The sequence below is a fragment of the Mobula birostris genome, chromosome 24, assembly GCF_030028105.1.
Source record: "Mobula birostris isolate sMobBir1 chromosome 24, sMobBir1.hap1, whole genome shotgun sequence".
In the NCBI taxonomy this organism is placed as follows: domain Eukaryota; kingdom Metazoa; phylum Chordata; class Chondrichthyes; order Myliobatiformes; family Myliobatidae; genus Mobula; species Mobula birostris.
The window spans coordinates 28,527,693-28,552,217 of NC_092393.1; the positions used below are offsets into that span (position 1 = coordinate 28,527,693).

The 24,525-nt window shown below is 40.3% G+C and overlaps 1 protein-coding gene across 3 annotated transcripts in view; it reads left to right on the forward strand.

The window, feature by feature from the left end:
- Positions 1–400: 400 nt before the first annotated feature.
- The window catches only part of LOC140187114 (nuclear distribution protein nudE-like 1), a 53,608-nt gene continuing 29,483 nt past the window's right edge, over positions 401–24,525 (forward strand). Inside the window, exons 1-2 of one of the 3 annotated variants that reach the window (XM_072242076.1) lie at positions 401–541; positions 19,839–19,933. In XM_072242076.1, the coding sequence (XP_072098177.1) occupies positions 19,851–19,933 (83 nt within the window). In that variant the 5' untranslated portion in view covers positions 401–541; positions 19,839–19,850. Of the gene's footprint in view, positions 542–976; positions 1,311–19,838; positions 19,934–24,525 lie in introns of those variants that run through there. The other 2 variants (XM_072242077.1, XM_072242075.1) reach the window with 2 other exon arrangements.

The following is a 24,525-nucleotide window of genomic DNA, read 5'->3' on the forward strand; positions in this document are numbered from 1 at the left end:
GGAGTCTGGATTCTAGTTTTGGTAACATAATCAGTTTGCTATACAGTATGCACCCTTAAGAGAAATTTGGTTTGTTTATCTTTAGCGCCCGACAGTCACAAGTGCTGTAACTTGCAAGTGAAGCGTGACCAGCAGAAAAGTACCGAGGTTCAGGAAACAGTACAGTCACAAAATCATATGTCGGTGCATTCCCATCGGAACAAAATATAGGGAAGATAAAGACTTATTTTGGAACTGATGTCATCCACAGAAATAGCCGCTGACAAATGACTGGAAGGAAACCGAGCTACTCCGTGGAAGCATGCCAGGATACAGCTATTATGACGTAAATTGATGATGGGCGGCTGGTGACGCGCGCGACAGAGACGGGGGCTCGCGGAGGCGCGCCTGCGCCGTCTCCCGCACAATGAAGCTGGAGCGGAAGTGATGCGCGGACAGGAAACTAGCGCCGAGCTGGGGCGAGAGAGCTGGTGATGGCGTGGGTGAGGTGCTGACGGCGGTAGGGACGAGACGCGGCGGATTTCGTACCGGAGATGTGCAGGTAGGAATTGGCGGGGCAGAATCTCGCGTTTCAGCATTGGCAGCCGGGACTGTCGCGGCTCCCCGTTACCGGTGACAGCTGGAGTTGCCACGTCCTCTTTATCCCGGGGGGTGGGAGAGCGGACGCCGGCTCGCCGCTTCCCTAACACCCCGTGTTGACGGGCCCGATCTCCCCGAGGGCTGTCCGCCGTCTGGTAAAGTCGGGCACCCGGCGAGGGGGAGGTTATTGTGTGTGAGGGGCGTGGGGGTAAAAAAAACCGACTCAGACCTGAGGTACGCCCCCTTCAGCTAGGGCCCTCTCTTCTCGAGATTGCCGATTGGCTGAGGCTTGCCGGCTCGGAGCCAATTGGCTGCTTCGCCTGTCAATGAAGGTAGTTATTTTGTCGTTGGGGCACTCCCCGTACTTGGGCTGCTGTCGCTTCCAAGTCCCGAGCAGGTCAGAATTAGAGCCCCCACTGTGTTGTATACCTTCCGACTGGACGGCATGTACTGTTTGCAATGAAAGTGTAAACATTGATCATTTCTGACCAAGCTCCTCGTTTGCAGTCTCTCCTCTTTCTCCGACCTTGGAGCTTTTGATCTGATTGTAGAGTGCGGAAAGTCATACCGATTTTACCGCAAAATTGAAGTTGCCTATTAGAACTTCTGTTCATGTATTTTAATTGGAAATCGTGGTAAAACAGCAGATGTGTGTCACGTTAGCTTTAGTTTATTGGTGACATAGAGCATTTCGGTGTACAGGATACTCCCAGAAGATGCATCCGGATTCTGTAAGTAGTTAATTGTATATTGGCCTATGGTTCAATATAATTGTATACAATTATCAATTTGCCACAGTAATAATGACGGATGAAGGTGCACGTATGTTTTAGGTGATTTCTATAGAATCCTGAACTTTGTTCCTTGGATATAGTTTTGAAACTCTTGAATAGCCTCGATAGAATGGATGTGGAGAGGATGTTTCCTGTGGTGGGTGAGTCCAAGACCAGAAGACACAGCCTCAGAATAGAGGAGCATCCTTTTAGAACGGAGATGAAAAAGAATTTCTTGAGCCAGAGAGTGGTGAATCTATGGAATTCGTTGCCCCGGGTGACTGTGGCGACCATGTCATTGGGTATTTTACCCATGTCATTGGATATATTTAAGGCAGAAGTTGATAGATTCTTGATTGATTAGGGCACGAAGGGGCACGGGTAGAGCAGACTTGATTGGCCAAATAGCCTCATTCTGCTCCTGTATGTTATGATCTGTGTGGTTTGAGAATAAGACTGATTTTAGTAAAGGGAGCCTCCAATGGCTTGGAGGTTTTGAACAGCTCTTTTAAATAGGTGTGCTGTTCACTTTACAGGAAGAACACAGCAGCAGATTGTACCCTAATTTCTAAATTAGTTCCTTAAGTAGTTGCTTTGTATTCACTAATAAACAGAAGCGGGCTTGTTTTATTTTATTTTTAGAAGTAATTTGAAGAATCACACAGTACAGTCTGAGTTTTAGTTTGACCAGGATGCCATCCATAATGTTGATATTTTGAAGTTGCACAGACATACTTCAACTTTCTTGCTTGATATTAATGTTAAAACTGATCACTGCCTATTCCTCCATTCTTGTGCATAATGTATTCCAATGCAATATCAGATTTAAACAGGTGATTATAATATTTACTGGAAAATATTGTGCGGTCAGTTCTGTGATTTTTTTATCGGGAGACTAACCAGCAAACACATTCAAAATGTTTTTATTTTTCAAAATTACATGACAAATACACTATTTGTTGCTGAATGACAAAAGAGAGGTGACCATCATCAACATTCTTGTACAGCACTTCATATTGCCTTTGTTTCCAGTTAATTAATTTATTTGCTAGATGCTTGTACCAATAGCTTTTTGTTAGTTGATGAACTTGCATTGTTAGATAATTCTGTTGCTGTTACATTATTTTTAGTTTTATCAATGATTCAAATACTGTAGTGATAATGAAATGTAATTGATTTATTATTGTCAGGTACTGATGTACAGTGAACCACTTGTATGCTGTTCCTGCAGATCAATTTATTACACAGTGCATTAAGGTAGTACACGATGAACCAATAAAGTGTTATACTAACTGAGGGTGCAATACCGATAGACAAAAAGGTGCAAGATAGTGTAGTGATTAGTGTGAAACTATTACAACTCTGAGATTTCTGCAGTTCGGAGTTCAATTCCAGTGCCATCTGTAAGGAGTCTGTATGTCCTCCCAGTGGAGTCTGTAAGTCCTCTCAGTGGAGTCTGTATGTCCTCCTAGTGGTATACATGGGTTTTCCCCAGATGTTTTGGTCTTGTTATCTATTTATTTATTGATTGTGAAATAGGCACTTCCAGCACTTCGAGCCATACTGCCCAGCAATCCCCCAATTTAATCCTAGCCTAGTCCTAGTCATGGAACAATTTACAATGACCATTTAACCTACCAACCAGTAGGCTTTGGTTTGTGGGAGGAAACAGGAGCACCCAGAGGAAACCCATGCGGTCACGGGGAGAACGTAAAGACTCCTTGCAGGCAGTAGCAGGAATTGAAGCCCATGTCACCTGCACTGTAAAGCTTGTGCTAACCAACACACTACTGTTTCCTCCCACAGTTAAACGATGTACTGGCTAGGTTAATTGGCCATTGTAGGTTGAGCTGTGATCAGTTTAGGATTCATTAGATTTGTTGGGAGTAGGTGGGGCAGCATGACTCGAGAGCTTACTCTGCTGTATCACTAAATAAATAAAAGTAAGGATCATAATAAGGTAAATTGTGAGGTCAAGATTCCATTTTATCTCACTAGGGAACCACTCTATGGTCTTTTAACAGTTTTAAGGAAATATGAGAAGTGATGGAAGTTACTAATTTTAGAATTATGATATTTGGTAATTTAACAAAGAATAAAATACACAGTGCTTTCAATGTTCATACTTTTGTGTCATGTCACTTGAGTTTGCTGTATTCTGATTTACCTTTTGTCCTTTGAAGCCCGTAACATCTACTTGACATGTTCCAATGGTGATAAACATTAGCAAAGAATCAAGTAAACGTAATTTGGCCTTTTGTATATGATACAGTTGTACACATACCATGCAAATGAAGTAAAATGAACATTTAGTTTAATTTTTCAAAAAAAGGAAAGTAGTCATCAGGTATGCTTTGAATTGTCTTTGTTTTATAAGAATTCTGATAAATATTGGAAAGTAAACGATTGGAATAAGTATAATGAATGCCGTACTCAACTTCCTGTGTCAGCTCATTTATTGTTGGTATGGAAACTGTAGCCAGCATGGTTTCATAAACATAAATGTGGTAAAAAAGGACTTCACTTTAAGATGTTTGCTATAGTTGTTTAGATGTTTTGTATATAAAACAAAGACAATTCAAAGCATACTTGATCATGTATCTTAAACTGGAAGCAATCTTTAAAATGATTTATGGAGTTTACTGTGGGGGGGAGCAAAATGCTCTGCATTTAAGGATATAAATGGCCATTTTTTCAAGTTATCGATAGTTGTGTAAAAATACACATTCCTCTATTCTTGATATAGTCAGTGGACACCTACAGTCTCTTCTGCACAGATTCATGATGTGTCCAGTTAAAAGGTGCAAAGTTCGTGTAATTGTGTACCTTCCTTCCATACTCCATCTTTTTTATGATACCATTTAAGATTTGGAGTTAAAAGGACTCAAGTTACTGCTTTAGTGTTTTGTGTTTAATACATGAAAAAGTGTACAGTTTTTAAAACTGTTTATCTGCTCTCAGAACTCTCATCAAACTTACAGCTGGCAACAGGGACAGTTTTGTTCAGGCGTTGAACTTTCGCTACTTTGCTGTTAAACACCATTGACAACTGTGAAGGCTGTCTTTTCAATTATTCTTCAGATTATTGACTGCAATGGCTATTCTCTCTTGCAGCAATTAAATTGCATTTCACCATATGCACCCTTGAGTAATGTTTTATTGAGATTGGTGAGAATAGCTCAACATTAATTACCCTCCTGCAGTGTGAAATAATATCTATCACAGCTGCAAAATATAGATGAATGAAACTTGCAGTGTAGTATAGTTGTTTACATTGAATATAAAGCTTGGACTATAGTCTGTTGGAGAATAATTTTTAATGGGCTGTAAACTCGACTGAATTTGAATTAAATTTATTTTACAGTTTGTTAATAGGCTAGGTAAAAAAAAATTACTCAGGAAATAATATAAATTCTTTCAGTAAAGCATGATCATTCAAATATACATTTTTGTATTCTCCCCTGTGATCTTCAGTAGACTGTTTTCAGTATTATTTCGGTTGAACTCTTGAGAAAATTCACATGAACCTAACAATATGAGTACATTGTAGGCAGTGGTATTCAGTGTGCTTCACTAAGATTATACTGATCTACAATCTCAATACTACCTTTCCACACATTCCAAATGCTTTTATTCCTTTGTTTTGTTTTTAAAATGGTCATTGTCTTGAAAATTCTTAATGGTTAGGTATCAATTGAAGCACTAAATTCCAAATATTGACAACCTGTTGAGGGAACAAATTTTCCCTCATTTCTATCCTATGTGATCAGCTGTATATTCTTATTTCCCGCCACACATTTCTGGATATGCCAGCGGTTAGAATTAATCCCGTGGTATCAATTCAATGAAGTCCAATCAGAATTTTGAAATCAGTGCAATTGTATATGCTTGCAAGTTTATTTCCTTAAAATGGCTTATGTTCTCTGTGGCAATACTGTTTAATAGAATTACGGAAATATACAGTTCAGAAAGAAATCATTTGGTCCTTTGTATCACACACAAAATGCTGGAAGAACTCAGCAAGTCAGGTAGCATCTATCAAGAATGATGACTAATTTGTTGAGTTTCTCCAGCATCTGCAGAATCTCCTGTGTTGCCATATATTTATGCTTCTTTTTCACTGGTTAATCCCTGCCAGTTTATTTGTTCCTTAGCCATGTAAGTATGTTCATTTCTTTAGTGCAGTTAATAAGTCTGTTTCACTATTTTGGGCATTCCTAATCACAACAACTCATTGAATAGACATAATGATTCTGAAGGACAAATTGGAATTGTTTCTGGAGCCAAGATATCATGGAAAGAACTAATTAAAACTGTTTGTTATGTGTTCATTTTGATTCATAGTGAAAATATTTAATTTTTGAATTTACGCTGTAGTTTTAATCTAGCATCAATTAAATGTCCAGGTTTGAATAATTATAATGTATTATACTTTAGAAGTTTTAACCTATTAAAATTTTGACTATCAAATTAATTTTATACATATTGAAATAAAAATTGGCTTCAATGAATTATGCTATTTTTCAAATTACTTATGGTTATAATTGCATTAAGAACTGAGAAGATCACTGATGCATTATTGGATTTATTGCAGTTGGGAATTCAAAATGTTGCCCGATGGATAGCAACAGAGCAGGTAGAGATAACAAATTTAGGTCAACCTATAAACATTTATTATATGGATGAAAATGAGGTACACCAATAAGTTGTGAGATAAACAAGGATACCAGGGCAGACAATGTTGAAATAGTGCCGTTTAATGAAAGTCAAGAAGAGAACTGTTCTGCTTTGAACATTATGCTATGTACATTGCTTGGTGAGGCGATGGTCCAATAAAAAGGAAGAATTGTCATAGATTCCCCTTGACACTAACACAGATGATCTAGTGATGTGTATGCTCTTGCCAGATATGGAAAGATTTCATCACTGCCCAAATACCAGATTGCCTTATCACCTGACTTTCCTTCTAATTATTTCTGTATTTCCATGGAAAAAAACTCCCCCAAGAATTGAAGCCTGTAAGTAAATATATTAATTCAGTTATGTACAGGTTTTGAAATTTCTGAAGCTCATAAACAACAGATTCTATGTTTGCATACATTTCAGAATGCACTTTCCATAAGACACTTGTTTCTAACCCTCTTATTATTTTAGTTTGAGGAATAAGTAACAATGGAGCATACCGTACCTTGCAAATGTCTTAGGCACATGTTAGAAAATTTGTAAAGTGAAGGTGTTTTCAAATATAATGAAATGAAAGGCTTCTAAATAACAAAAAATTACTACAGAGAGCAGTAAACAGTAAAAAAATCATTTAAATAATTATTAATATTTGGTGTGACCATACATTGCCTTTAAAACTGCATCAATTCTCTTGAGTACACCTTCTTATAAAATCGGCTAGTTAAATTGTTTCAAGCATCTTGGAGAACTTGCCACAGTTCTTCTGCAGATTTTGGCTATCTCACTTGCTGTTTGGGATTACCTGGAGAGACAGAAGCCTCAATGATGTTGAGGTCAGGGCTCTGTAGAGGCCGTACCATCTGTTGCAGAACTCCTTGTTTTTCATTTCACTGAAGAGTTTGACTTTTCCATGAAGACCACTTCTGACAAGACATCTTCAGACGATACTTGGGTTCCAGTGGTTTCTGTGAGTTCAGAGCTGATAGCAGTGCTGGACATCTTCCAATTTAGAAAACAGTTTAGTTTTATATACAGTCGGCCCTCCTTATCCGCGAGGGATTGGTTCCAGGACCCCTCACGAATACCAAAAAACGCGGATGCTCAAGTCTCTTATTCAGTCTGTATAAATGCGGTGGACCTTATTTACCCTGTCTCAGTGCGGTGAACATTAGGACCCAGCGGCGGAGCTCTGAATCCACAGTGTTTCTGTTCATGAAAATAATCATGATCGTGATTTAAAATAAAGTGGAAATAATAGTGTGTGGAAAGAGGTGAAACGCCGTCGGTCATTGGAAAAGCATTAGGCTACAGTTGGTCAACGATCGGAACAATTTTAAAGGATAAAGTGAGAAAAGCCCTGCCCCGATGAAAGCTACAATTATTACTAGGCAACGCAGTGGTTTAATTATTGGGTTTTGGATTTATGAACCTCCATATCAAGCCGACACAGATGGAGAGCGTGCTCGTGAGCAGTCTGTCACTGGATCGAACTCGGGAATTTCCGTTCCTGAGCCGGCGCTGAAACATCGTTTCTTAAGTGTTTTATATGCATGGAAGGTAATATATATACTATAGACTAAGATAAACATTTGACTAACTGACGCTAAATCATACCGGATGTACTTGTTCTGACTTACTTAGTAAGGGAACTTCCATTTTTTTTGATCCCGATCCACGATAACCTACGCACATCCTCCTGTATACTTTAAATCATCTCTAGATTACTTATAATACCTAATACAATGTAAATGCTATGTAAAATAGTTGTTATACTGCATTGTTTAGGGAATGATGACAAGAAAAAAAGTGTACGTGTTCGAACAACAAGTGCTGGAAGAGCACTTCCAGGTTTTCTCGTTTCGCGGTTGGTTGAATTCGCGCATGCGGAACTCGCAGATAAGGAGGGCTGACTGTATTTCTCTTCAGCTGCACTCAGTTTTCGTGGATGACCACTGCATTTCTAGTCTTATACCTTGCCCATTTCTTTGTGCTTCTTTAGAATATCTCAGTCAGTAAATCTTGAAACTCCTATCTGGCACAAAGTTTCTGCTTGAGAGAGACCTTGCTAATTAAGGAAGACCACCTTGTTGTGTTCGTTGTTATGCACACTCATGCCATGGTGTAAGAGTTAATGATTTGAAGTTTAAACTGTTAGATCTGCCATACCCTCACCTTTTAGTTTGGTTGTCCTTCACCCATTTTGATTTCTTCTACATGCATTTCTGTTTCAGTTAATCAGTTTAGTTCACAAAGACTCATTATGTCATTGATCATTAGTATCCTGTTTGTTATGTTTGTAGGTATATAGCCTCGAGCATAATTAAACAAAGAATCAAGTTTTATTTGAAAAGTGGTCTATTATTAATATTTTACTTTAATAAAGTACAATAATTTGTTAAACATTAATTTTTTTGAAAATGAGTTTTTGGAAATTTATTTGGAAATTTTATATAAAAAATCAGGATGCCTAAAACTCTTGCACAATATTGTATATTGCCATTTTTTTTAAAGTTGTTTTAAAATTGATAAGAAATCATGCAGATGTTCTGTTTTTGGAAACCTAGATAGAAACATAGAAAACTTACAGCACAGTATAGGCCCTTTGGCCCATAATGCTGTGCCAAATGTGTACTTACTTCAGAAATTACCTCGGGTTACCCATAGCCCTCTATTTTTCTAAGCTCCATGTACCTATACAGGAGTCTCTTAAAGGTCCCGATTCATATCCGTCTCCACCACCATCGCCAGCAGCCCATTCCACGCACTCACCACTCCCTGCGTTTTTAAAAAAAAAACTTGCCTCTGATATCTCCTCTGTACCTATTTCCAAGCACCTTAAAACTGTACCCTCTCGTGTTAGCCATTTCAGCCCTGGGGAAGAAGCCTCTGACTATCCACATGATCAATGCCTCTTGTAATCTTATACACCTCTATCAGGTCACCTCTCATCCTCCATTGCTCCAAGGAGAAAAGGCCGAGTTCACTCAACCTATTCTCATAAGTCATGCTCCCCAATCCAGGCAACATCCTTGTAAATCTCCTCTACACCCTTTCTATAATTTCCACATTCTTCCTGTAGTGAGGTGACTAGAACTGAGCATAGTACTCCAAATGGGGTCTGACCAGGGTCCTATATGGCTGTAACATTATCTCTTGGCTCTTGAACTCAATCCCACGGTTGATGAAGGCTAATGCACCATATGCCTTCTTAACCAGACAGTCAAGCAGCACATCAACTTTGAGTGTCCTGTGGAGTCAGACCCCAAGATCCCTCTGATCCTCCAGACTGCCAAGAGTCTCACCATTAATACTATATTCTATCATCATATTTGACCTAACCAAAATGATCCACCTCACATTTATCTGGGTTGAACTCCATCTGCCACTTCTCGCCCAATTTTGCATCCAATCACTGTCCCACTGTAACCTCTGACAGCCCTCCACACTGTCGATAATACCCCCAACCTTTGTGTCATCAACAAATTTATTAACCCATCCTCCACTTCCTTATCCAGGTCATTTATAAAAATCATGAAGAGAAGGGGTCCCAGAACAGATCCCTGAGGCACACCGCTGGTCACCGACCTCCATGTAGAATATGACCCGTCTACAACCACTCCTTGCCTTCTGTGGGCAAGTCAATTCTGGATCCAGAAAGCAAGGTCCCCTTGGATCCTATGCCTCCTTACTTTCTCAAGCCTTTTTTGGAGTACCTTATCAAATGCCTTGCTAATATCCATACACACTATCTACTACTCTACCTTCATCAATGTGTTTAGTCACATCCTCAAAAAATTCAATCAGGCTCGTAAGGCACGACCTGCCTTTGACAACGCCATGCTGACTATTTCTAATAATATTATGCCTCTTCAGATGTTCATAAATCCTGCCTCTCAAGATCTTCTCCATCAATTTACCAACCACTGAAATAAGACTCACTGGTCTGTAATTTCCCTGGCTATCTCTACTCCCTTTCTTGAATAAGGGAACGACATCTGCCACTTCCAATCCTCCAGAACCTCTCCCATCCCCATTGATGATGCAAAGATCATTGCCAGAGGCTCAGCAATCTCCTCTCCCATGGTAGCCTGGGGTATATCTTGTCCGGTCCCGGTGACTTATCCAACTTCATGCTTTCCAAAAGTTCCAGTACATTCTTTTCCTTAATATCTATATGCTCAAGCTTTTCATTCTACTGTAAGTCATCCCTACAATCGCCAGGCTCCTTTTCCGTAGTGAATACTGAAGCAAAGTTTTCGTTAGGTACCTCCGCTACCTCCTCCAGGTCCATAGACACTTTTCCACTGTCACACTTGATTGGTCCTCTTCTCTCACGTCTTATCTTCTTGCTGGCCACATACTTGTAGAATGCCTTGGGGTTCTCCTCAATCCTGCTCACCAAGGCCTTCTCATGGCCCCTTCTGGCTCTCCTAATTTCTTTCTTAAGCTTCTTCCTGCTAGCCATATAATTTTCTAGATCTCTATCATTACCTAATTTTTTGAACCTTTTGTAAGCTTTTTCTTTTCTTCTTGAGTACCATCATTTCTCTGTCTCATTGGAACATACCTATGCAGAACGCCACACAAATATATCCTGAATGTTTGCCACATTTCTGCCATACATTTCCCTGAGAACATCTGCTCCCAATTTATACTTCCAAGTTCCTGCCTGATAGCTTCATATTTCCCCTTACTCCAATTAAATGTTTTCCTAACTTGTCTGCTCCTATTCCTCTCCATTGCTATTTTAATAGAAAGTAAACTGTTTAAAGTGGGTGAATAAACTCTTCTCAGGCTTCCAACCAGGTACAGGTGTCGATTTTAACCAACGTTTTGATGACAAACTCCGCCATCTTCATCAGGGGTGTGTGTGTGTGTATGTGTGTGTGTATATATATATATATGTATGTGTGTATATATATTAGAGTTCATTTCTCATATCCGCCAGGAAAGCACTAGATCCTTTTTTTGGTTCTTTAAAGTGGGAGTCAAATAAATAACATGGGAGGTAAAGATAAAGAAACATGATTCTAGGGGAAGGAAAGAGAAGAGATGGGGAAATAGTGAGTGTACCTGATCAGAATCACTGCCTTATGCCATGAAAACATACTGTCTTGTGTTTCTGTGATATCATTCTGGAGGAACATTGTATCATTTCTTAATGCATGCATTACTAAATGACAATGGAAGTGATTAAGCTGTTCATGAATCCATTTAGTATGACCTTCTGGGTCGTATACCACCTCAATGATGAATACCATTTTCTTAAATCACTACTTCTTGAAGATGTTGTCAATGATTAGGAGGGTCGTACCCGAGATGGAGCTGGCTGAGTCTACAATCCTCTGTAGCCTCTTGCAATCCTATGCATTGGAGCCTCCATAACAAACAGTTGCTCTTCACTGTACATCTATAGAAATTTGTACAACTCTGTGGAGTCATGTTGGTTGTTCGTCCACCATTGACGTCGATGAGGACCTCGACACCATTATGATGGTGTCGAGACTAGCGCGTGATTTGGATTTAAGTGAGGGAGAGTTGCGCAGCGTCAGCCTCACTCTCTCTTCCCAATTCCCATCTGGATCTAGTGGCAAGACAGAGTCTAGATGGCTGGAGATGGGACTAGGCTCAGTGGATGACCAGGATATCTTCTGTGTCTTGTCCTGCTCTACACGTTCCACGACGCTTGCAGAGACCGCCTTCTTGACCGTTGGACCTTCCATAGGTCTTGTCCGCTCAATCGGCCGGAGTCTGTGTTCACATGCTTGGATAGACAACTCCCTATCACACCAAGGGTTTGAGACCCGTCGGCTATCCTCACCTGGTTTAGCCGGCTTGTCGAAGCCGTTGCCCGGGGTGTGGCCGCTGTCGCATGCAAACAGCTACGGGGAGCCACAGGTGAGAGCTGAGTGCCAGGTGGGGACCACAGGTGGACTAACCGCCCTGAAAAGGACACGACATGTTCCCCCACCAGAGGTGCTACCCCTCCCTGACACCCCATACACCCCTCTGTGGAGTCATGTACGACCTCTTCAAACATCAAATGAAGAAGAGCTGCTGGCATGCCTTCTTCATGATAGCATCATTGTGTTGGGCCCAGGAGACATTCTCAGTGATCTTAAAACCTGGAAATTAAAGTTGATCACCCTTTCTATGGCTGACCCCTTTATGTGGACTGGTGTGTGTTCTGGCTGCACCTTTCTGAAGTCCATAGTTAATTCCTTGGTTTTACTGACATTTAGTGCAAGATTATGGTGACACCACTCAACCAGCCGATCTGTCTCACTTTTTGACACCTGCTTGTTGAATCAGAGATTTTACCAACAACAGTTATGATTGTTATCAGTGGTGATTACAATTTGACCTATTGGATCTGTTATGGATGTACTTCATCTAATACAAAGATCGAGTACACAATGAAGTGGTCGTGTTAAATGTAAAACCTGGATTTTGTTATCACAAAGCCTGTGCAGTTGTAACTACAACAGTTACATGTGTTAATAAATATGTTAATAAAGCAGATTGGTGAGAATGAAATCTAGTAAGTACTTTAATCATCTGCCACATTCTAGTTAATCATTCCTAGCCCAGCTGGAATGTCACCGAGCAACTCTTGGTGTAGTTCTCCATCTAACAATGTTCAATGGCATTGCAATATGTACAAAATGCTGGCGGAACTCAGTAGGTCAGGCAATATCTATGGAAAGGAATAAACAGTCAAAAGTTTTGGGCCGAGACCCTTCTTCAGGACTGAGAAAGAAGAGGGAAGATGCCAGAATAAAAAGATGGAGAGAGAGGAAAGTGGCTATCTGGAAGATGATAGGTGAAACCAGATGGGTGGGAAAGGTCAAGGGTTGGAGCAGAAAGAATCTGATAGAGGAGAGGGGACCATAGGAGGAGGGGACTGAGGGGAAATAATCAGCAAGTGAGAAGAGTTGAAAGGTCAGAGTGGAGAATAGAAGGGAGTGGAATTTATTTGCCGGAAAGGGATATTGGTATTCATGGAGGAACAACACCTTATATTCCGTCTGGGTAGCCTCCAACCTGATGGCATGAACATCGACTTCTCTAACTTCCGCTAATGCCCCACCTCCCCCTCGTACCCCATCTGTTACTTATTTTTATACACACATTCTTTCTCTCACTCTCCTTTTTCTCCCTCTGTCCCTCTGAATATACCCCTTGCCCATCCTCTGGGTCCCCCCCCCCCCCCGTCTTTCTTCCCAGACCTCCTGTCCTATGATCCTCTGGTATCCCTTTTGCCTATCACCTGTCCAGCTCTTGGCTCCATCCCTCCCCCTCCTGTCTTCTCCTATCATTTTGGATCTCCCCCTCCCCCTCCAACTTTCAAATCCCTTATTCACTCTTCCTTCAGTTAGTCCTGACGAAGGGTCTCGACCTGAACCGTCGACTGCACCTCTTCCTAGAGATGCTGCCTGGCCTGCTGCGTTCACCAGCAACTTTTATGTGTGTTGCTTGAATTTCCAGCATCTGCAGAATTCCTGTTGTTTGATATTCATACCATCAGGTTGGAGGCTACCTAGATGGAATGTAAGGTGTTGCTCCTGTGTCCTGAAGGTGGCCTCATCTTGGCTTAAGAGGAAGTGCTTGTGACAGATGGTGTGGAGATGTTCAACGAAGCAGTCCCCAATGTCCGCAGTCCGCAGTGGGTCTCACCAATGTAGAGGAAGCTGCATCGGGAGCACTGGACCCAATAGGCGACCCCAGCAGATTAGAATATAGAAAACCTACAGCACAGTACAGATCCCTTTGGCCCACAAAGCTGTGCCGAACAAGTCCTTACCTTAGAAATTACCTGGGGTTACTCATAGCCCTCTATTTTTCTAAGCTCCGTGTACCTATCCAGGAGTCTCTTAAAAGACCCTATCGTACCCGCCTCCACCACCATCTCTGGCAGCTTATACCAAGCACTCACCACTCTCTGCGTTTTTTAAAAAAAAACTTACCCCTGACATCTCCTCTATACCTACTTCCAAGCACCTTAAGACTGTGCCATCTCGTCTTAGCCATTTCAGCCCCGGGAAAAAGCCTCTGTTTAACAGGTGAAATGTTGCCTCACCTGGAAGGACTATTTGGGGCCCTGAATGGAGGTGAGGGAGGAGATATATAGGCAGGTGTAGTACTTAGGCTGCTAGCAGGGATAAGTGCCTGGAGGGAGATTAGTGTGGAGGGACGAATGACAAGGATATCGTGGAGGGAGTGATCTCTACAGAAAGTTGGGAGAGGGGAGGTAAAGATATGATCAGTGGTAGGAGCCCATTTGGAGATGGCTGAAGTTGCAGAGGATAGTGCGTTGGAAGCGGAGGTGGTGGGGTGGTAGGAAACGACAAGTGGGACTCTTACCACTATTGAGGTGGTGGGAAGATGGGGTGAGCGTGGATGTACAGGCGATGAAGAAGATACAGGTGGGGGCACCATCAATAGAGGGAGGGAAACCCCATTCTTTAAAGAAGGAGAAAATCTCATGTAGTGGAACAGAAAGCTACGTCCTGGGAAAAGATGTAGCAGAGGCAAAGAAACTGAGAAAAGGGAATAGCCTTTTTGTAGAAGGTGGGTTGGGAAGAAGTGAAGACCATAAGGACTCAGCAGAATTAGGCCATTTGGCCCATTGAGTCTGCTCCACCATTCAATCATGGTTAATTTTTTTTTTACCCTTCCTTGGTCCCACTCTCCAGCTTTCTCCCCGTAACCTTTGATGCCGTGTCCAATCAAGAACTGATCAAGCGCTGCCTTAAATACACCCAACAACCTGGCCTCCACAACTACCTGTGCTAGTAAATTCCACAAATTCAGCACCCTCTGGCTAAAGAAATTTCTCCGCATCTGTTTTAAATAGACACCCCTCTATCCTGAGGCTGTGCCCTCTTGTTCTATGTACCCCAACATGGAAAACATCATTAAGATAACCATGTTAATTAGTAGGTTTGTAAAAGATGTCAGCTGACAATTTGTCTCCAGAGATGGAGATAGATCGAGAAAGGAGAGGGAGGTGTCAAGGATGGACCAAGGTTATTAGAGGCAAAGTCAATAAAATTGATAAGCTCAGCATGGGTGCATGAAGCAGCACCAATGCAGTCATCAGTGTAGCGGAGGAAGAGTATAATCAGGGAAGGCTTCAAACATAACCAACAAATTTCTTTCAGTACTTCTGCCAAATGATTACTGAATCACCACTGGGAAAAGCTACAGATGATCTCTTTCTTTGCCACAATATCATGGGCCAAAGGGCCTTTTCCTATGCAGTACTGTTCTGAGATGGTTTGGGGTTTATTTTGCCTTTGTTTGACCTGCTGTCTTAATGGGGTCCAGAGCCATTGTTTAGGAGTCCTTGAACCACTCTGCTAATGTTGCTGGATTGACGGGGATCTTTGTGCTCCTGTGTTTCGGAATTCAGTAACTGGATCTAGAGTACGTCGCTATTTATTCTTGTATTTTTACAATGATTTGATTCATCTGAGTGAATTTACCAGGCTATTTTAAGGGTAGTTAGTAGCTTTCCACATTGCTAAAGGATCATATATAGGTCAGACTGGGTAAGCATGACATTTTGTTTTCTATAGGTTTTTTTGGATAGTTTAATATATTTAGCATTGCTAATAATATCTTCGCATTCCAAATTTGTTTACTGATTTAAAGTTCTCTATCTGTTGCTGATTCTTTTTCTAGGCATTGCTAATTTGGAAATTTAACCTCTTTGCTGCCATTTTAGTTGGAACCATGATTTCAAGTGGAATTGTTAGAAGTGCTGTCTAAGTTGTGTTGGATTCTGATATTTTTAATCCATGGTTTTCAGAAATTAAAAAAAGGCACAAAATGTGTTACTTCATCAGTTTATTAAGTGCTAATGGAACAAAGAGGAGTGGAAACTGATAGCAACAGGAGTCTAGTTGGGATGGGAAATAAGAAAAATAATGGCAGGCTGATGTGTTCAGCTCTTTTATGCCATTGATAACAAATTCCATTCAAATATGTAGATAAGAATTAACCAGTCATATAGCCCCTATTCAAATAATGCAATATACCAGAAAACTTTACAGAATTTGCAAAGAGCTGTAACCACTAGGGTATACACTAAAAATTGTATATACTACAATGACCACTAGGAATCATGCTAATCAGTTACATGTATATAAGTAGTTGTATAAAATACAAGCAATTATTAAACTGTAGAGAAAGTAACAAGCATACAGTCTAATCCAACAGTAGCTTTGGGCATACAGTCAACATTGGTCACTGGCAGAGATGAAGCTGGAGAAGTAAAGTCGGGGAGAAGTGGGACAAGGACTACACTAAAGGAAAAGTTGGAAGTAGGTAGTCAAGTAAATTATTTTGTAGTTTAGATTCAGTATAGGAAATGGATATTGTCATTGATGCCCTGACAAAAGTGTTTTATAACTTGCCAAAAGAGGGCATTGATTGAACCACATCTAGCTTTTATTGCAACTTATTTTTGTAAGTGGAGTCAGTGGTGAATTTGTTATGTATTTATGTAATGGATTAGCCTCTATTCGAGAAAGAAATAGGGTTCTCTGCTTCTGGAGGATGGAGGTTTTTCAAGTTTAAATTTCCATGAAATAAAATTGGAACCCGTTAAAAGAGTGAGGAACATCTGCAATATTTTTATTGTGGGTGGAAAGACACTGATTAAGGGGGTCAAGAAAAAATTGTAATATGTAAAGATAAATTTTGTTACAACTAAGATGAATCACCAGGGCAGTCTGGCTTCTTGTTCCTGGAAAGGAGGTAGAAATGGACTGATTGTGTTAGGGAGTTGAGGACAATTCCTTAAAGGAGATCAGTTGTGTGACAGTCTGAGAAGTGATGGCTTTACATCTAGTGGTGGCATGGTTGTGTACAGGAAGTATGGGCAAGTTGACTTTTGGCCTTCAGGAGATTAGCGGGTGTCAAGAATTTGTGCTTTAATATGTTTGATAGTTTGACACAGAAAGATTGATTTCTTTTCTTGGGTGCATCGTGTGTTCAGCTGGCTGAGCTTCTGCCTCATGGCCCCAGTTACCCAGATTTGATCCTGACCTGTGATGTGCCAGTTTCCTCTCTCAGTCCAAGGCGGTAGGTTAGTACATTGATTGTCACTGTAAATTGTAGGTGAGAGATTCTGGTGCTAGTTTATGGAATGTGAAGAAAACAAAATTGATTAAGGTAGGTGAATGTAAATAGGTTTGCAATGATTGACATGGACTTGGTGTTGTATCTCTCCATGGCAATTATTTACATTTATGCCATGACATACTCACTGAATTTCATATTCATGGTTAGATTTGCTTGCCTCTGTCTTATTGAATAGATGTTATACAGTTTGTAGTTTGGTTTTGTTTGCTATTTAGTTAGCTGCAGTTAGTGTTCTTTTTAAATCTAGATGTAAATCTAGTAAATCGTCTTTCATTTACAGCATTGGAAGGGTAGAGACAAGATCTACATTGCATAGTTCAGTAAGTTAATTTTGCAGATGATTAAATAGGATTGATGGCTATTGATAAATTCTTTAATGTGCTAAAGCTGGTGTAGCGAGATTCCAGATATGCTTCCAACAGCTGGAAATGCTGTTTTGATTGTTATGCATGCTGTTATCTCAATGAAAATCAATTGCATCAGTTGTTATTTAAGCTATGAAGCTAATAATAAATTCAAATAGCATGTTGAGAGGATGGAGAAATAGTTTATTGTTGAATAGATTATCTTGAATAACTTGGACACTTTTTAGAAGAATAATTGATGTGAAAAGGACCTCTTACACAGTAGTCTATTTTTGAATAAACAGTTAAATTCTCTAGAATCAAAAGAACAATTTCAGAGTTTGTGATCAATGCTAAATTGGAAATTGTGATTAATGTAGATGATGAGTTAGAAAATATAGAAGAATGTGGGCATAATTATCAAATTAACTTTAGTATAGATAATTTTAATAGGACTCTGGGATTCCAGAGTTACAGGAAGAAAGAGAACATAGAGTCCTGTAGTATGTAAACAGGCACCTTGACCACCAAGACCATATTGATCTTTGAACATCCAAGTACCCTGCTCCTATTTTATTCTCCCCACTTTTCCACCAACTTCTGTAAGATTCTACCATTTGTTTACACACAAAAGGTAATTTTCAGCAGCCAGTTAATCTACTTAGCTGCAAGTCTTTGGTGTCTGGGAGAAAACCAGAACACAGAAAAAGCATATTTTGTCAAAGGAAACCAAACAATGGAGTTCAGGATTGAATCGCTGAGCTGTGAGGCAGAACCTCTATTAGTTGCACCACTGTGCTGCCTAAAACGCATGTTATTAAAGATAATGTTCAAGGTCAGTAAGTCCATAAATGATCAAACAAAACTCTTGGTTTAATTTCTCAGAAAGATGAAGCTAAACTGCAGAGGAGTTGTGGTAAATTCACCAGACAATGGTTAGATTAATGGAGATATTTAACTATTTATAGAAGTACTGAAGAAGGTGCAAAAAAAATTTTAATACAAAAAAAAATCATCTTTAGAAACTGATGGTAACCCAAAATAAATTTAAAGGATTGTTGAAGTTTTTGGTGGTGTATCTATGGAGATGTTTCTTTTTCTGAAGTTTTGGTGTTGCCTGGAAAAAGAGTTCAGGGGTGGTTTGAGGGTTTTAGATATGGGAAAATGCAAGCATATTTTCTTCCCCACTGAGGTTGGATGAGACTAGAATTAGAGGTCATGGGTTAAGGGTAAAAGGCAAAGTATGAGGGTGGTGAGAGTGTGAAGCAAGCTACCAGTGGAAGTAGTGGTTGTGGGTTTGATCTCAACATTTAAGAGAAGTTTGGACAAGTAAATAGATGGGAGTGGTATGGAGAACAGATCAATGGGATTAGGCAGAGTTATAGTTTGTCATGGATTAGATGGGCTGAAAAAACAGGTTTCTGTGTTGTAGTGCTTTATGACTGAGAGATGATTGTTGTTTTGGTGCTGGTATTATCTTGTAGATGTCAGTAATAACAGGTTAGATTCTGGCTTGTTGGAAATGTGCTAAATTGTGATAGACTAGAATAGTATTTACCTGTTAACAATTCATGCCTGAACTAGTTGCAAGTGGACATGGGTTAATTTACCATCTGACTGGTTATGAATGGCCTGTCTCTGGAATAAAATAGTTAAATCACTAGTCAGCATCAGCAGGGAATAGAAGACCAATGATGAGAAGACAAGGTCGGCCTAGGACACTCCCTAAGAAACTCCTGTGACGTTGTCCTGCCAGGAGAACTGATTCACCTCTGACATCCACAACAATTTGTTTTTGTGCAAAGAATCTCTCTAGCTACTAGAGAGCCATTCTTCCTTCAAATTTAGATTTTGCTGAAATGCTTTGGTGCAGAACTTTGTCCAATCCTGCCTTGAAATCAAGGACAGTTAGTCTTCTGGAATTCAACTCTATTTTCACTGTTTGGAGGTATGATGTCAGTTTTGGAGCCAAGAGCCCAATCTGCATATCAGTGAGAGGGTTATGAGAGAGTAAATGAAATTTGTTAATGTCTCTTACCATATCTTTCATTACTTTGGGAGTCGGCTGAAGGGAAATTATTAGGCAAAAGTATTGGCATCACTCTAATTGCACATACGTTTGTCTTCAGTCCATGGTTGTTATTTCTTGAAACTTTTGGTGTTGGCTTCTGATTTTTAGCAATTTTATGAGTTCTATTTAAAAGAAAATATTACAAAAGGTTGCATGGTTTGTGAAGGCATTTGTGTTCTTAACCTTGCTCCAGCAATTATTCTGAACTTAAGTTATTATGTCTTCTTGCCATTTCAGGCTCATTTCATCATGGATGAGGAAAACCCAGAATTTGCAACCCCAGAAGAAAAAATTAAGTATTGGAAAGACTTGGCCCTGAAATATAAGAAAAGGTTGGTATTAATTCTATATATTTGTTGTTGCACGCTACCTGGCAGTCAAATTATTCTTTGCTTGTAAGGATCTATTGGTACCTTAAGGTTGTCATAGCTTGGGTGGAGGACTGGGGTGTGGGTTATGCTCCCACTACCTATTAAATGCTCCCAATGGTGTGCATTTCAAATAGCCTCTGACATCTAAGTCCAGCTCCTGGCCTTTACATGTGGCTTAGCCTGGTGGAACTGTTTCTACTGATGGGAAGAAGTGGCAAAGGCAGGTTACTCGTACCTTAAAACCAGCCACTCCGGGCAGATGGAGCTCAGTAGCTGTGGTTGGCAGCTCATCTAGGAGATAAAAAACCTGACCTCAAACCTCCAGTTCTTTACGGCTATACCTACTCATGGGGAAGGCTTCAGGAGAAAACTCCGAGGAAAAATCCAGAGTTGAAGTCCCTAAGGCAGTAGTCCTACATTGAGTTCAGTGTTGACTGGCAGCTCCTCTCTGCCACTGGTGCCAGACTGTATTGGTCTCTGTTATTCCTTTGGATTCATCAACTGGGTGGAGAGGGGGAGCCTGCTGCATGGGCAACCGCTTGCTCTCCATACCATATCGCCCTGGCTTTGCATACAGGCTTATGTATGGACAAGTAGGTCACAACGGAGGTCAGAACATGAAGGGATACAGTGAGAAAGCAGGAGATTGTGGTTGAGAGGAAAATTGGATCAGCTGACAGGAAATGTGGAGCAGACTTGATGGGACAAATGACCTAATTCTGCTCCTATATCTTATGGTGTAACATCCATGGTTGATCCCGACCAATGGAGGGCTTCCTTGAGGATCTGTACATCTGCACAATAATGTGATGAATTTTGGTGTACAATTGTTTTTGCTGAAATTATCATATAAACCTAATGATATATCTTCCAGTGTTAGTGCAATAGTTACAGTGACAAGAAAGTTGAATCCCAGAAGAGAAAACTGACTGTCCTTGAATTTAAGGAAGCATTGGACCAAGTTCTGCATCAAACAGTTTCAGTAAAATCTAAATTTGAGGAAGAATGAGTCTTCAATAGCTAGAAATATTCTTTATACAAAAACAAATTTTTGTGGATGTCAGAGTTGGATCACTTCCCCCGGCAGGATGGCATTACAGAAATTTCTTAAGGAAGTGTCCTAAACCCGATCTTGCGTATTGGTGTTGGTTCTGTGGTGTTCATTTAATTGTAGCTAAAGCAGTTCCATCAAAACAGTGATCAATGGGCTGTTCTGTGTGCTTAAGTTGGCTGTTGCAGTAAAGAGTGTGCAGTGTTTATTGTAAGCACCTGTCTGAGAGTTGAACTGTTAATTATGTAAACACTTTTAGGTAGCAGCTTTGTTTTGTAGATTTAAAGACAATGTTATTAGTCGATACAAAGTAATATTCCTACATTTTTAGTACAGCCATTATTTGGTGCTTACAAAGGTACTGAAACAATGATGTGAACATTGTGGATACTCTATAACCTAAAGCGGGCTTTCTCAACCTTTTTGCCCTGCGGGAACCCTCGAAATAATTTTCAGGTCTCAGGGAACCCCAGCGTAAAAATTATTATATCTACAACTCATGGTACATTAGTGTGATCTGTTAATTGTAGATAAAATAATCCAAAAGTAATGGTCAATGCTCTTTTGAATAGAGGATGAACTTTTAGCCAACTTTCTTAAAATTAATATCTCTCCTTTCATAAATTTTAACAAAACTCATAAGGAAAACATAATGAATTTCTTTTAAATAATTGGCTTAAGCCAAAATGGAATTTAATTTTTCTAAAGGTAGATTTAATTTAAATAAAGGTTGTAAATTGAAATTAATTAATGCTATTTACAACATGAAAATTTATTGACAATGTTGAATAGTAAAGTTACTAAAAAACCATAAGCCAAAGCAATGTGAATTAAAATGTAGCCTAAGCCAATATTTTATACAAGACTCTGAAAAAACATGTTCCTACTTAGTGACATGATCAGGCTCAAATACAGGCCTAGCGTATGAAACCTGTGCTTGTTGTTTGCCATAGACAAATCACAATGGACTAGGACAACTTGAATCACCAGTCCATGTAAAATCCATTGATAAGTAGCTTTCATTGTGAAGATAGACTTTTTTAAAAATGTCTGTTGCTGTTGCACTAGTGAAATTAAATGACTCAGAAGTTTGTAATTCTTCACTAATTCTTTTCAGAATTGTCTGTAGGGCTAGGCCTAGAATCCTCCTCTTCCATCTCATATCTCCTGTTCAAAAATCGACACACTGGACTGTCTTTAAAATGAAAATTTCCCTCTAATTTTCTACCACGCCAATAGAGTCAGTAACTCAGTTGGCAGCGCTAAAGGGAAAGTTGGGGGAGGTAATTCGGGAGGAAGAGGCTGATATCACACTCCAAGTTGGGTGAGTCCATTCAATGCTCAGAAAACACACTTCAGGCTACCATCCTCCCCTCCGTGCAATACAGCACTCGCCCATTATCAACAGCCTCCCCTATCTCGTGTCAAAAACTGAGAATGGACTCAACCAAATAAATAACGGTCCTATTGCGTACTGCCATACTGGGCTAAGAGACCTCTAATGAAATTGTTAATGGGGCTGCTCGGTTACCCAGTTGAGAAACCCTGCCCTAATATAATGCTGTCCTTGGTTGAAGGTTGTACTGTTATTGTGTGTGTGTATATAAAAACAATAAATAGACATTTTCTAGAAACTAACTTAACATTGTCTTAATCGTTTGTTCAATGGCCCTCACCTTTTACATTATATTTATGGTTATTTTTAATGTTAAAGCTTCTCCTTCCCTACTGCCTCTAAAAAGTAAGTTGGTCATTGCCAATTTTCAATAGACAATAGGTGGAGGAGTAGGCCATTTGGCCCTTCGAGCCAGCACCACCGTTCACTGTGATCATGGCTGATCATCCACAATCACTACTCTGTTCCTGCCTGCTCCCCATATCCCTTGACTCCACTATCTTTAAGGGTTCTATCTAACTCTTTCTTGAAAGAATCCAGAGAATTGGCCTCCACTGCCTTCTGAGGCAGAGCATTTCACAGATCCACAACCCTCTGTGTGAAAAAGTTCTTCCTCAACTCAGTTCTAAATGGTCTACCCCTTATTCTTAAACTGTGGCCTCTGGTTCTGGACTCCCCCAACATTGGGAACATGTTTCCTGCCTCTAGCGTGTCCAATCCCTTAATAATCTTATATGTTTCAATCAGATCCCCTCTCATCCTTCTAAATTCCAGTGTATACAAGCCCAGTTGCTCCAATCTTTCAACATATGACATTCCCGCCATCCCGGGAATTAACCCAGTGAACCTACGCTGCACTCCCTCCATAGCAAGAATGTCCTTCCTCAAATTTGGAGACCAAAACTGCACACAATACTCCAGGTGGGGTCTCACCAGGGCCTTGTACAACTGCAGAAGGACCTCTTTGCTCCTATACTCAACTTCCCTTGTTATGAAGGCCAACATGCCATTAGCTTTCTTCACTGCCTGCTGTACCTGTATGCTTACTTTCAGTGACTGATGAACAAGGACACCCAGATCTCATTGTACTTCCCCTTTTCCTAATTTGACACCATTCAGATAGTAATCTGCCTTCCTGTGCTTGCCACCAAAGTGGATAACCTCACATTTATCCACATTAAACTGCATCTGCCCACTCACCCAACCTGTCCAAGTCACACTGTATTCTCAGAACATCCTCCTCACATTTCACACTGTCACCCAGCTTTGTGTCATCTGCAAATTTGCTAATGTTACTTTTAATCCCTTCATCTAAATCATTAATGTATATTGTAAATAGCTGCGGTCCCAGCACTGAGCCTTGCGATACCCCACTAGTCACCGCCTGTCATTCTGAAAAGGACCCCACTCTTAATCCCTACTCTTTGTTTTCTGTCTGCCAACCAATTTTCTATCCATGTCAGTACCCTACCCCCAATACCATTTTCTCTAATTTTGCCCACTAACCTCCTATGTGGGACCTTATCAAAGGCTTTCTGAAAGTCCAGGTACACTATATCCACTGGCTTTCCCATGGCCATTTTCATAGTTACATCCTCAAAAAATTCCAGAAGATTAGTCAAGCATGATTTCTCCTTCGTAAATCCATGCTGACTTGGACCTATCCTGCTACTGCTATCCAAATATGCTGCTATTTCATCTTTTATAATTGACTACAGCATCTTCCCCACCGCTGATGTCAGACTAACAGGTCTATAATTGCCTGTTTTCTCTCTCCCTCCTTTCTTAAAAAGTGGGATAACATTAGCTACCCTCCAATCCGCAGGAACTGATCCTGAATTTATGGAACATTGGGAAATGATTACCAATGAGTCCACGGTTTCCAGAGCCACCTCCTTAAGTACCCTGGGATGCAGACCATCAGGCCCTGGGGATTTATCACCCTTCAGTCCCATCAGTTTACCCAACACCATTTTCTGCCTAATGCAAATTTTTTTCAGTTCCTCTGTTACCCTAGGTCCTCTGGCCACTATTACATCTGGGAACAACACACATAAAAGTTGCTGGTGAACGCAGCAGGCCAGGCAGCATCTCTAGGAAGAGGTG